The 14,777-nt window shown below is 31.7% G+C and overlaps 2 protein-coding genes across 6 annotated transcripts in view; one reads left to right on the top strand and one right to left on the bottom strand.

The window, feature by feature from the left end:
* Positions 1–8,127, bottom strand: part of LOC128240748 (uncharacterized) — a 128,033-nt gene extending 119,906 nt beyond the window's left edge. The window contains exon 1 of the mRNA XM_052957568.1: positions 7,923–8,127. The gene's annotated coding sequence lies outside the window, so the exon portion shown is untranslated. The remainder of the gene's footprint in view (positions 1–7,922) is intronic.
* Positions 1–14,777, top strand: part of LOC128240743 (uncharacterized) — a 122,971-nt gene that overhangs the window by 18,692 nt on the left and 89,502 nt on the right. For 3 of the 5 annotated variants that reach the window (XM_052957561.1, XM_052957560.1, XM_052957563.1), the window contains 5 exons: positions 11,417–11,560; positions 12,471–12,602; positions 12,749–12,834; positions 13,145–13,371; positions 14,285–14,410. The exons of 1 other annotated variant lie outside the window; for it this stretch is intronic. In XM_052957561.1, coding sequence (XP_052813521.1) covers positions 11,417–11,560; positions 12,471–12,602; positions 12,749–12,834; positions 13,145–13,371; positions 14,285–14,410 — 715 coding nt within the window. The remainder of the gene's footprint in view (positions 1–11,416; positions 11,561–12,470; positions 12,603–12,748; positions 12,835–13,144; positions 13,372–14,284; positions 14,411–14,777) is intronic. One more of the 5 variants, XM_052957562.1, reaches the window with a different exon arrangement.

The raw sequence follows: 14,777 nt of genomic DNA, 5'->3' as shown, positions 1-14,777 counted from the left end.
TCAAAAAACATTCGATCATCCAATATGAGTATCATGTATCGGTTGTTTTTTTCAGTAATAACAGATGGCCCAAGATTATGAACATCTGGGGGGGGGGTTGTTATGCAGTGTATTTTGTTGTGTTTTTTATATCTTTCTTTACGTCTAAATTCATTTCAGCGGTTCTTATTTTAAAAGCATACGCATACATTTGTTTATTGGGGGATAGTTTGCTTCTTATTTTTTGAACTATAATTTAAGTTAGTAAAACGCGTGCGCTGTGGGTAAGTAATGATTACAAGACACGTTCATTGTCAAAAATTTAATTCAAAATTTAAATGCAATTCTAAAAATATCATTTGCAAATACAATTTTTAGTTAATAATTGAATAGACATGAAAGTTTGCAAAGATTGGATCTTGAGCTGATCTTCCATCGAGGCGTAAGTTTCTTCGTGAAGCTAAAACGTAACACCAAATGGATCTGAAATGAATGGGTAAAAACATGAAACAATGTTAAGCCTATTTTCTCCATTTCGATTTTTAGAGAATTAGAACAGATGTCAGCGAACATTTGGCTGTTTAAAATCTAGGAGGTATACTTAATTGCTTTATTTTGTAGTATTCGAAATGAATGCATATTTTCTTATTTTAAAACAAATTATATATTAATATATAACTTTTGTCTTGTGACAATTATAATGTACTTTGATTTTTGTTAGTACATAAAGAGTGATACTCCGCTGTGCATTTTCAAATGGGTCGATACATTGCCCGTATTGACTAAAGAAAGGCTGAAGCTGTCGTCCAACAGTCTCGGCCTCACGCTGCAGCAATGGCACAAGAACGTAAAACTGCAAATTACTGCGACCCGCTTTACTGTGCCATCCTTAAATTGTATATATTGGTATAAAACTATTTTTAAGCAAAATTTATTGCACGCCATCGGTAGTTTGTTTTATCTTTAACTTTAATGTTATGTTATGGCACTACAATTGTTCATTATAGTTGCACATAATGTTAAGTCGGTGCAGCTGAACGATAATGCTACTAGAATATAATGCTTTATTTAACAAGTTGGGATTTAGATTTTTGCTTACCTTCGCAGTCATTGTTTGTCATGACAGACTGACGATAGCAAGACTACTCGCGCACAGTCCAGCAAGAGTTGGCCATCCACTGGTCGTCTATGTATTCACAGAGATTCTCAAATTTTGGGGTTATTGCCTTTTTCCGAAGACGACGGAACGCGCTCTCTATGCATTATCGTCGGCAATTTACATGATTCTCTTTCCGGAATATTTTCTTGGCATGGCCCGCACACAAACGAACATGTCTCAGCTCCATCTGTAGTTTAAAACAGATAAAACATAATTATTTTTATGTAGTCTATATTAAGTATAACATGTGTGTATGCAGAAAAGAAAACACATGAATAACAAGTACGTAAACTAAAACAATCACTTATTATACTAACAAAATACCCATTTTTGCAACAATATAATAATTAAAAAAAGAGTTTCATTTAACATATAAAAAGGAAGATTTTACCTTCAAGGCACTGTTCATGTTGTGTTTTTTTCCACATGATATACAAGTCCATTCCTTTTGCCCAAGCCTCAAAAGACGGCGACACTTTATGCACAAATCGTCGATCATTGTTAAATCCAATACAGATTATCAATCGGAACGTTAACAGTTAAATAGATAAATTCTACAACTATAAATGAAAATCAGTCTGACTGAATATATACGCACAGTAATATAATTCAGAAAATTGCCACGCGACCCCCCTGTACTCAATTAAAACATATGGTTATCAATAAACAATGGTATGTTAAAGATTATTATTAATTTTCACACCAGGGGTTGAACGGATAGGGTTAATTAACGAGACACATGCCGACACACTATGACATGTGTTTTCATAGAATAATAATAATCTCATCACACAACAAATAACTCTGTAATAAATTTAAAGTCGTCTGTTTATTTTCATTATGTTTTTAGTAGTTCATGAAGATATTCGATTTAAGTATTCTATGCATATGGAATAAGAAAGCAATTTGTCAATAAAATGATTTAAGTTTAATAATAATTATATTCCTTTTCGTGTAAATGAATTTACGTTTAAAATCGACTTTAACGAGTTCATTTTTATAAAAATCATATTAAATTTTGTATTATACCATAGCATCTTATTATCATTTTTGCAAAATACTTTCATATGTTTGTTTTGTTTTATGTTTTTTTAACAACGAACGTTTCATCATAAAGTTGTAATGTTAACATTTTTATTATGTCACGTATATTGTTTGTTATCTCGAACATTCCTTTTGAATTCAGTATAACAAAAAAAAACGGATTTAAATGCTTTTAAAATATTTGTACCAGTACTCTAAATTTAGAAAACGGTACGGTATATCAATGAAAATGAATACAAAAATAAGAATTGAAAAAAAGTAAAAAAAAAGTTGCTCTATAAATATTTCGGGGAATAATTATTATTCTTGAAAAACATTTTAACCCTTAATGCTTAAATACATGAGCAAAAATTAAAATAAAACGGTGCCGAAATATCTTGGTTTCCAGTCGGATGGTGCCGAATTGGTGGTGCCGAATTAACTTAGTGCCGAAAAGGTATGTATGCCGAATTCGTTTGGTGCCGAATTGTCCGGAAACCGGAAGATCTTATTGAATATGAATGCTACAGAAATGATAAAGAAGGTTTAATCGTTTTTTTTTTTCTGATTTTAATAAAACATTTGATAGACACGATTAAAATTTCCTAATAAAATGCCTTAAATAGTTCAATTTTGGTACGGATACAATAAAATTGGTTCAACTAATTTTATTCAGAGGCCAAAGGTTGTGTTACTTATGACGGTTTTTTATTTGAGTTCTTCAATATACGTAAAGGAGTCAGACAAGGCTCTCCTCTTTCCCCGTATTTATCTATTTGTTGCGTCGAACAATTGTCGATTGAAATCAATAAAAATGAGAATGTTAAAGGTATAACTGTAAACAATAATGACCTAAAACAAACACTTTTTGCGGACGATGCTAGTTTCATGTTAGATGGATCAAGAAAATCATTTGACACTCTTATTAAAACTTTAGATAATTATGGAAATATATCAGGATTAACTCTAAACAATTCAAAGTGCTCAATATTAGGGCTAGGATCACAGAAAGATAACAAATCAAGATTTGAAAATAAATCAAGCGCAGGCACAGGTATTATATCAGTAACAGTTCAAAAGTCATAAATGAATTGAATTTTAAAGAAAAATGCTAGAAATCGTAGTCTGTTTAGAATAATTAAAAAAATGGAATCTTTCGCTTTAGAAAAAATAACAGTTTTGAAAACATTTGCAATTCCAAAGTTATTGTACCAATTAACAGTACTGGAGTCACTGTTACATACTTTTTCAAATAACATTAAACAAAAAATGTTCAAATATTTATGGGACAGTAGACCTGATAAAGTTTCGAGAAATCAAATTGTACAGAGTTTTTAAAAAGGATGTTTAAAAATGCTAAACATACTAAAATTTGAATGTGCAATAACATCAAGTGAGGTTAAACGACTGCTGTATCAAAAAGACTCAAAATAGGTAAAAATATATGCAAATTTGATGGTTAGATTTGGAAAAGACTTTATTTTCAAATGTAATCTAACCCCAAATAAAACTGATTGACTTGAAATTAAATCGAAATTCCTTGGTGGTGTAAATAAATCATTGACAAGTGTAGCGTTTAGCAAAGACGTAAACTTTATACTAGCTAAAAAATGTATTTTGAACAATAGTTACATTAGACAGCAATACGATTACACACTGTTCTATATGAATTGGTACAGTAAAGGTGTACAATACATTGAACATCTGTATAAGTTTAAAAAAAAACAATTTTACAATTTTGAGGACTTTCACAGACTATAAGATATTAACCAAAATGTCTAAACGAAATATTTCACGCTTTTGAAGTGTATTTCTCAAAATTGGAAATTAAAATTAGAAGCAATAAGTTACATTGTACCTACATGTTTTCAAAATAAGACAACTGAAAATACTTAACTATGCAAGATTACATAACAGAAACTTATTTTTAACCAAATTCCGGAGCAAAACGGAAAGGAAGAAAAATGGGAGGCTGATTAAGCATAAATGATCTTAAGTGGAAAAATATTTATACCCAATCATTCAAACTTTGCATTTCAGTACAAACGCCTACTTAGAATACAGCTTGATAATAATAAACATCATCGATACAATATTAGTTCTTGTAGTCTTTGTGTTGTTTTTTTCACAATGTATTCGAACAAACATATGTGTAGAGAATGCCATACCACCCAAATATTTTAGAACAAAATAACACGCTTTCTTACAAGCATATTTGAGGTTAATATATCGACAATAAATTACAGCGATGTTACTTTTTGCAATAATAATTCATTAAACGAGAATTATGAATATGCAATTAACTTTGCAATTCTTCTTGTACAATTCTTTATCTTCAAATCAAATTGTGAAGGACGTACGCTTATCTTTGAGGTTTTTGTTTCATCCTTTTCAAAGAGACTGCAAACAGAAAAGATAATGACTATGGCCAAAAATACATTGCATAGGTTTCATGATAGATTGATTCTAGCACTTTACAAGCTCAATGCGTGATCAAACTGCAAACGGTAATTATTTCTTCCTTTTTTTACATAATGTACAACAATGCAAGTTTACATTAACTCAAGAATTAAAACTTCATTCACATTGCTTTCTGTTACCTAATAACATTCCTTACTCCTCTTCTTTACTAACACCCAAAAACAAAAACAAAACTCAACCATTTTTTATGAATCAATTTGGTACACGACTTGTGTATACTTTATATTTATATGTATGATGTACAAGTCATGTTTATTTGAGCAAATAAAATTAAAAAAATACACTACAGTACTAATCATCCTGGACTTAAAAATAATTTATGATATGAAATTTGGTTTTGACCTATTTCTTGCTAAATTTATTATATACTTTTAGTTGTGTTGCATTTTTTATTGTGATAAATGTATTTGTTTTATCTAACTAGGGGTTAACAAATGTCAAGAAGGTAAGGAGAAGTCATTTGAATATACATACACTTTGATAGGTTTACATAACAAAATATACTGGGCCTTTAAAAGCCTTGACAATTTTAACATAAATCTAATCTTGCATGGGTTTTTTTTCTACCAGGTGTAAAAAAACAACCGTTTGGTGGAAAGCAAGACAAAAGAGTCCCTCTGAAATAGTTTAAAAACAATGAAAGTTTCAGAAATCATTGTTTAGATTTGTCTTAATAAAAAGCAGTATTTATATTTTATATTTATATTATCTTGTGCAATTATTATTATTTATTCATTTATTTAAAATGTTTAATGAATAATACATATGGTATACAGTTTTATTGTAGATGTTTGTGTATATATGAGATAAATTGTCAACTGAAGCAAAACTGCTTGTTATCTAAAATGGATTAAAAGAATTCCAAGTTGCATTACCATATATAACAAAAGTTTTTCTTTCACACCATGTAACTGAGTCATGAAGTAAACTTGAACTATAACGTGTCCAGCAATATTATATAAACCACATACAGCACTTAAGCTAATATTTAAAGAATTTACACACCAATGAGGGGTATATCCGAGGCGTTAGCCGAGGTCCATTCACCTTCGTGGGCAGACTGGCCGGTACATATAATGCCATATGACCAAAAGTAGTGTGTAATATTTCTTAAAGTATGCCAAATGTTTATTATTACCATTCAGTATTTTAATCGCTTTTGATGGGTTATATTGAACAGAGAAAGATGTTCACTCGCGACGGTTTTACGCCGTTTTGAAAATCGCAAGCTGCACTCTATCACGTCATCGGTCGATAAATTATGACGTCAGCGGTCCTAATTATTTATTTGGCGCGGTCAAAACCGGCCAAAAATATGCTATGGACAGCTGACATCATACAACTGGAGTTTTATTCAAATGCACTGAAAACTTTACATTGATGTTTACAAGCTTGAAATGAGACCCTACTTTTAATGGTAAGACAAATGCTGCAATTATGAATGACAATCGGATGGAGTTTTTTTAAACAAATTAATTTGTAAAGCATGGCTGTTACACAGACACAATTTGCGTACATTGCGGGTTTTTTTTCAGGAAAGATTCTCTTATCCCTTTCTCACAGTTCTAAATCTAACAAAACAACTTATAGATTCAGATTTCAGTATTAATAATTACTTCACTTATAATATTGATCTAAAATGTAAACATGGCCGCACAGGGGAAATCACTCATAACCGAAATAAAAACAAGTTGCATATCCAATATTGTTTTACTTTTGATGGAAGTCAATTCCTTTACTAAAACATTTTGTCAACGGAGATGGTTTTGAAACATTGTGTCAAAGCTTTATTCAATATTTTAATTTACTTCACATATTTTTTAAAATATATTCTGTTTAATCTGTTGTTGTTTTCCTTATTAAGGGGGCAAATTTGTACCAATTGGTCAAATAATTTAAAAAAAACGTAGATATCATTTGATCTTGGATTTTAAATAATTTAATTGAATGTTCAATAGGCATAATATAAATACGATCCAATAAACAATTATAAAGCAATGTTAATTACAGCGACATACCAATTAGCCTTAATGTAGTCAAATACAAAAATCAATGTCAAAACTATCAAACAAATGACGCATGAAGGCGAACCCTCTTAAAAGCATATTATTAAAATATATCGTAATTCATTGCTTTGTGTGTAAATCAGTTGGTTGGTGCCCAACTTAACGAGAATAAAAATTTGTCACGCAAATACAACATATGAATAAAGACGATCAGGAAATAAATTTATGAAAGAAATGATGGGGTTGTATTAAATAATGAATCAATCATAAGTAATAGATATACCATTATGAAACAGACATGAGATAGAAAATACATAAAAAGATGTCATAAAGAAGATATTGAGTTAAGGAAAAAATATCAATTAATTGAACATCTAGCCATTAACTTTTTTATTGAAACGATTGATCGCTATTATTCGACCAACATATCATCCATCTAGCTAACCATCAAACCAATCAACTATCTTACATATCATTCGCCCATCCATCCAACCAAACAACCAATCAACCATCCAAACAAGAAATAGTTTATCCAGCCAACTATCCCGCCTTTCAACCACCTGTAGACGAATGATATTTATAATTAGATACTCATCATTAATCATTGAGTTAAAGCTATAAATATGTTATCAGACCATGGCCAAAGAACATGGACAAAACTGGCAGCCTAGATTATACCGTTCAATAGTATTATGACACAATGATCAACACCGAACATACAACCAAACAACATAACATAATTCAACATTTAACTATCGGTCCTTACAACAACATTGGAACGATTAAAAATAACGCCGGAGCTGAACCAGTTTACGAACACTACATCTCACACCTTATAGTTATTATCATCAATGCAACAAAACAAAAGCTGTCAACTTCTTTATCAACCTTTAAATAACTTTCTTAAAAATAAGATAACAGGCATGACATTTAAGTCATATCGACAAAGCTAAATCATCCAAAGTGCGGTGCATTCACAAACTGACAAATATCTGACAGAGCTTGCCTGAGTGGGTCTATTCATTGGTATACATATCTTCTAGAATCTAATTAATTATCTTTTAAATCCCAAAGCATCTGAAAATTTTATACAATTTTCACTCTTGACAATACCTCCTTGAAATGTCTGATATGTAATATAAAATACTTTTCGTGTATAAAGATAAAGTCAAAAAAGCATATTAATTTATTTTAATAATTAACACTCAATATGGTAAAGGTATTTTATTGCCTGTTTATGATAAATGCAATTAAGATAAAAAGGGGAGTCCTACCTAGTCAGAAACGTTATCCTCTAACCCATTTGCTCTATACTAGTGTGCTTCCCTGAACTTGAACATTCGATTACTTCACAGAATACAAATTTTACCCACGCAGTGTATTGCGTCTTAACTTGTGGTGAACACGTCCGAAACTCATGATAAAGATTTTCATATATTCCCCTTTCTGTGGATATGGGGGTTTTAATAGCTTTAAAGAATCACGCGATTTTAACCAAACTTAAATACCTTATCTTTTGTCGTTTAAATCATAATACCGGGTATTTTCACCGTGTTATTGATTTGATCAAATTAGACTGGTGTACGGAATCAGAAGTACAAATAAAAAAAACATTTTTTTTTCCAAAATTAATGACAAATGTATGAGAAGCAAAAATGACAATTACCAATACAACAACACCATATCTTTAGAAAAAAAAACGAATCAAAGTTTAGAATTAAGTTCATGTTAGTAAAATGGTAATTTCAAATAGGGTCTAGTGTGCATTGTATGGGAACAAAAATAGTTTTAGACCTCCCCTGTTACATACCGAGTTTAATGCTTGGTCAGTAAAAACTGGTCCATGAATAGAGGGTCATTTGAGGTTTACAGACAAAACGTGGTTGCTATGAAAAACGAATGCAGTGAAAATACAACATTTGCGAAGATGTTGGTATAACTAGTATACACATGATATTGACGGAATTTGGTATGTGGATGGGCCATAAGGAGATAATTCCAGATGTTATAAGTAGAAACGTAAATGAATAGTCGTAGTCAAGAATACATAAACTTGAGGAAACAAGAATGAAACATATCACTATTAAAATTAATAGGTAAACCGAAAGTACTTCTACAAATAATGATCCAAACTCTATCTGCAGACGAAGGAACACTTTGATTATCCCTGTAGGTATCATTGTATTATTAAGAATAATTTATTTTAGGGACATACATTGTGTGGTTCTTGTCATTGAAAAGTATTTGCCTCCTAGGCTACGGTCAATAAACATACGAAAACATAATTATCATAAGTCGTCTTTACTATCATTGAAACCTTGTGCAAACATTGATAATCAATGCACCTTTTATCATATCATTTGTATCCCATATTTTTTTAAATGAAGCTTGTCTCAGAAGATATAGTCTTTAACGAATATATATTTTCTTTATATATTTTATTTTCAAGAAGTTTTTATTTAACAGGTTCATAGTTTTTTTCTTTCGGATGAGTGTTTCATAACCAATATATTTTTTCATCCGTTTTTTATCTACTCCACTCCTCCGGTTCCAAGTATATGACACTGATTTCGTAACGTATAGATATACTTCCTTTTAAGCATATGTCTTACTCATCTGTAAGGAAACAAGTCTTAGGAGCACGGTATAAAACCAAATTAATTGATTGAAAAATTCATTCAACGGAAAAAACAAAATGGTGATAGGGCTTAGAGAGGTTAGTGCTTTACAAGTATTTACCTTATTTTCATTCATGATATGCTTATTGTGTCGTTAAATAATTACATAAGTTATTTTAGATTTAAATAAAATTAAAAACACAACAAAGGCAGTTAACTTTATGCGTATAAATATAAAAGCTTTTATTTTTAAAACCATAAAGGGAATTTAACAGTACTTAATATCCTCTTCATAATTAGTTTCCACCTTAGTGATAGGCAGTCATTCATCCGCACATTAGGTCTCCGCTTTTTACTGTGATTGCAATGGATATTCGTTTTCAACATATGTTTGGCACGATTGACCTATTGGTCTGGTGTTAATAAGTTGACCTATATCTAAACACTTTTTAAACGGTTTAATGTTCCACGTACTCTTTCATCAGACCACAACGAGCAAAGAGTGGGCTATGCTGGAAATCCTTATCTTACCCACTGGGAAGGAACCGTATGGACCTTTTTTATTGTCATCACACAATTACCGCCCTTGTTGGACACCGTTGCCTATAAAACCATGTGGATTTTTTTTTAAATCAAATAAATAATTTCAAGCTAAAATTGGCATCATTTATTCACGCTCTGTTAGAAAAAACCGCTATTCTCTCCTCAGATGTATTTAAAGAACGATTTGAAGTAACTTATTTATATCATCGCGCGCATATCTACGACAACCACAAATTATCACATACCTATGAATTATTTTCACCACGCACAAAAGGCTTATAAATAACATAATTTTGTTTTACTGAGGTAAAAGTAAAGGCATTTTCCATTTTCGCGAGTGTAAAATAGGTTCATCCTAAACCCCACGCGCAGGGTGTTATGCGCAAAACTCCATACGCTCGAGTTGAAATGAACCTTAATCTTACACGACCGCCCATGGAAGACACTTGTTGGAATTTCAAACACCTTTGTTTTTGACGGCGATGTCAAGCAATGGCACAGTTAATGCTCACGGGCATTTCTTTATAAACTAAACTAAGTATTTTCGAAAGAAAACTAAGAAAACTATCGGATGTTCCTGAAGCCATTATCGAACATAAGCAAAGATGCATTTATTAACTATAAATTTACATACAAACTCATTATCGATAATCATTGTTTTAAAACTTGTTATAATAAAAAACCTTACCAATTATTGATCTCCAGAACTGAAAACTGAAAAGGACCGGAAATATTTTTATATTTAAATTTAAGCAGCTTCAACCCAAACTTTTGTCTTTTAAAAATAATTATGTATTTTCATTCAGATACCAAACATAAAATTTGAAGTCTGAACGTTTGTTTTGTCTCTAAACATTTCTATTTGCTTTGTTAGCTATGTTTAAATAATCACTGCCGAATCGTTTATATTGTCATACACTTGTATTTATTTATGACTGACTGAGTAATTTTCCCAAGGTCATTTCTATTTATTTTGTGCTATTAATTCCTCTCAATAATATTGATCTTTATATTTAGTCCTTCCATTCCTTCACATTCATTCCTTTTCATTAATCCTTCTAGAAATCCTTCGTATCCATTCATTCCCTTCCTTCATTTTACGTCCTTCCATTAATACATATGCATTCCTTCATATTTATTTCTTCATATTCAATACTTGCCATGCAATCTTTCATTTGTTCGTTTGGTCGTTCGTTCTATCGTCCGTCCACCCGCCCGTCCAGCCATCCATCGATCCAGCATTCATTCATCCATCCATCCATCCATCCATCCATCCATCAATCCACCCATCTGTTCCGTCCATCCCTTTCGTTCTTCTGTTTTCCCGCCGGCCCGCTTGTTCGATCGCTCGCTCGCTAACTCATTCATCCATTTAATCATGCTTTCGCTCGTGCATTTATTCATTCATCCGTCCGTCAATCCAGTCACTTATCAATTGATTATTTGGTTTGTTAGTTTGTATGTTTATTCAACCATCAGTCATTTATTCATTCAAACGAACAGCACAATTCTCACATGTCACATAATGATATAAATTATTGACGATCTTGTATGCCTATGAATATATACATTATCTATATCATAAACCATATATATTCATGTTTTAGGAAGGTTTTGATAATCAAAATGAGCTCATTATTGCAACACAAACTGGATTGGTCTTGGAATTGTATCAGACTCAGACGGAAGCCGCAAAGTTCATGGAATTAGGAATGTTGAAACTATGGAACCATCCAAAGATCGCAAAAGATGTTAGTAAATATTATCACCGCAATATCAAATATTTTGTTTTCTATGGACACTCGAACATACTTTCATAAACTAATTAAAAAAAGCAAAACAGATAAAAAACAACGTTGATTTTGCAAAAGCAATATTGAACAAAAACAGTCAAACAAGCCATGACTGTCCCTTTAATCAATGCCAATTATGAAAGTTACGATAATTGTTACGTTTGTTATTGTTAAGTGGTGAATCTGATTTTATATTGATCTGAATGTTCAAAAGCTTACAGATATTTTGTCGAACATCAATAATCCTAGTAGTAGCAGGGTGATCAAACCAAGTGATTTGTGACGTCACATTTAGATATCGCCTACTGTAAAACGCGTCCCGAATAGTTTATATCTTATTTTAGTATCAATTATTACAAGTACACTGTAAGTAGGAAAGTGCACAATACACTCGATTATTGAACTATTTGTGTACAGTACGTAGGTTTTGCAACGTGTTTGGGCAAATAATCAGGGAAAGAAGATTTTTTTAAATTGTTTCCAAAACTAAATGTGGAAAATTATAATACATTATAAGCTATGCGAGTCGTTGGAATTAGTTAAAGTTGAAGACTTATAATCAGGTTAAGCCCAAGGTTGGTCAGTATCACTCTTATAAATTAATAATGACTTACTATAGATTTTTCTGAACACATTTTCCACTACACTGCAAATAAAATAAAGAAGTTACAGTGATTTCCCTTTTCGAATTGGCCGTAATGACTTTAGGCGATATCTTATGTAGCGGCAACGTGGAATGATCGCACTAAGTACAATAGGTCAAATATTAATTAGAATACTATTTAAGACATTACAAGACAGTGGTATTACATACGGATTAAGAATGTTTGCCTTAATGGTTGCAGCGTTTATTTCTTGTATAACTCAGGTCCGCATGTCAGCTACAACTACAAGGATGCTGCTTCAAAATACAGTTGGTCTCATGACGAAATTCAAAACAACAAGTCATGTTGTGGTGAACAAAATTGTTCCTATTATCCTAATAGGAATCGAAAAGAAGGTTTGTTTCCGAATTGCCGTCACAGCTGCGCCTTTTACGGTTTTTAACAGTAACTGTATTTTTGTACGACTATCTTTCAATTAACATACGTTTACCTTTTTATAATATGTGCTGACTGTCTTCTTTCCCACATTTATATATTTAAGGATGAAGCAATTATCAGGGCTTCACTGCAGAAGATAGCGGCCTTTGCAAGTGATATGCAGACAGAAACAACAAATACAAAAGACAGGTAAAATAATGTTCAAAAAGTAGAATATAGTATTGAACACTTTAAACATATTAGACATTGCTCAGGTATCACTTTTATAAATTGCCTTATCACGTGTTCTTCTGATAGCCTTTTATCTGTTAAATTGATATATTGCTCTAGCTAAAAGACTTATTTGGAATATGCGTGAAGGTTTACAAGGTCAAAGCATTGTTGGCATGTTATATCAGCTATTGCTTAAAAGCATCTTCTATCGCCCCCCCCCCCCCCACACACACTTTTTCTGTTAGTTGTTTGACGATTATCACATTGGATATCAATTGCTAAACAGATACAACGAAGTAGTCCATAAAGTGAATGGGAGCATTGGTGATATTGAAACAGAAAATCATGACATAATGAAGTCTACAAAAGAAAAACAATGTCTGATTGATCTTGAAAATCGCAGGATAAAAGAAACAGATTTTATTGTTAAAATGTTGGAAGAAGACGTGAAGGAACAGAACACAGCAGTGAAGGCCCTTGAAAAGGAAACTAAAGAAGCCAGAGATGATCTAGGTAATTTAAACATAGATATGCTTGATTAATTAAATATATTTATAGCACATCAACAATCTAAATCGTAGCATAATTGATACGACGAAAATAAACAATTAGCCAAACATCTTACAAATAGTTAGCGATGTAATATGTGTAGGCGATTAGCTCGCAATGAGGTATTATTTGACCTGCACTTAAACACTTGGTAGAACAAATTTAACACTTTATCCACAAAAGGATCACACAAAAACACAAAGTAAGGCAATATTTCATTCATCCTGAGCGAACTTATCGTCAGGTTTTAATTTCAAATCCACTAAGATGGCAATGAAACCTAACAAATGGCATGAAAACAGAGATAATAAACCCCTTCATATATTATTCTTATGGAACAGGTTACTGAGTGTACATAGTAATGAATGTGTAATCCCATATTAGAACTCTTCAGGCCGGGTCAAATAATGTAAATAAATGTTTTTGTGTTCATGTGTTATACTGGTTTCACCTATAATAAGTAATAGGGGTCACGTTTAATAAATAAAGAGTTGTCTTAATAATTACATATTAATCGCATTTAAGCAATGGGAGTGACAACGCAGGGAGCTTAAAGTTTCTCTGTAATAATACACACATATGTTGACAAAGATAAAACGAGCAAAAATGGATTGGTCGCATTAATGCATTGAGAAATCGCTTGTTGGACTTACAAAATTATCTTGAAAATATTCTTATCAAAATCGACACAGTTCCTATATATTTATATAATATTGAACGTATAACCTATCGTATCGATAGGAAGGAGAACTATCGGATAACGTTTAAATTGTTCAGTTCATGTCAAGTAAACGTCGCTGGTTTTTTTTTGCTAGCGTTGGGTGATAGTCAATCTATTATCTAACTCATAATATATAATAAAATCATCTTCTTACAGTCAAGGCCGCTGTGTTAACTGGGGAAAGAAAGGAGGGAAGCAAAGGGGAGGATTTCCGTAAAGAAGACGATGAAGATCTGAAAGCAGGATTGAAGGCCGCTGAAAAAGAAGCCAGAGCTGAGCTAAGTAAGTTATACATGGATGTGCTTGAATAATTAAAAATCATTTAGTGCACATCAACAATCTGAATCTGAGCATAATTAATAAACGAGGGTATGCAATTTACCAAACGTCTGACAACAAGTTAGCGATATGATATGAGTAGGTGATAAGCGTGTAATCTGTTATCATTTGATCTGTACATAAACACTCGGTAGAACAAACGTTACACTAAATATCCACTATCTTTCAATCCAATACCATTCTGAGCATGCCAAGTATAGCACCTTTATATACAGATAAGATTTCGAACCATTTAAATGTTAGCAATTTAGAATAGGTCGATAAGATATAAAACATACATGAAAAAAACATCACCTGAAGTTTTAAAGAA

The sequence above is a fragment of the Mya arenaria genome, chromosome 7 (assembly GCF_026914265.1).
Source record: "Mya arenaria isolate MELC-2E11 chromosome 7, ASM2691426v1".
In the NCBI taxonomy this organism is placed as follows: Eukaryota; Metazoa; Mollusca; class Bivalvia; order Myida; family Myidae; genus Mya; species Mya arenaria.
The sequence above is the reverse complement of the archived record's forward strand: the minus strand, read 5'-3'. Positions and strand labels throughout refer to the sequence as shown.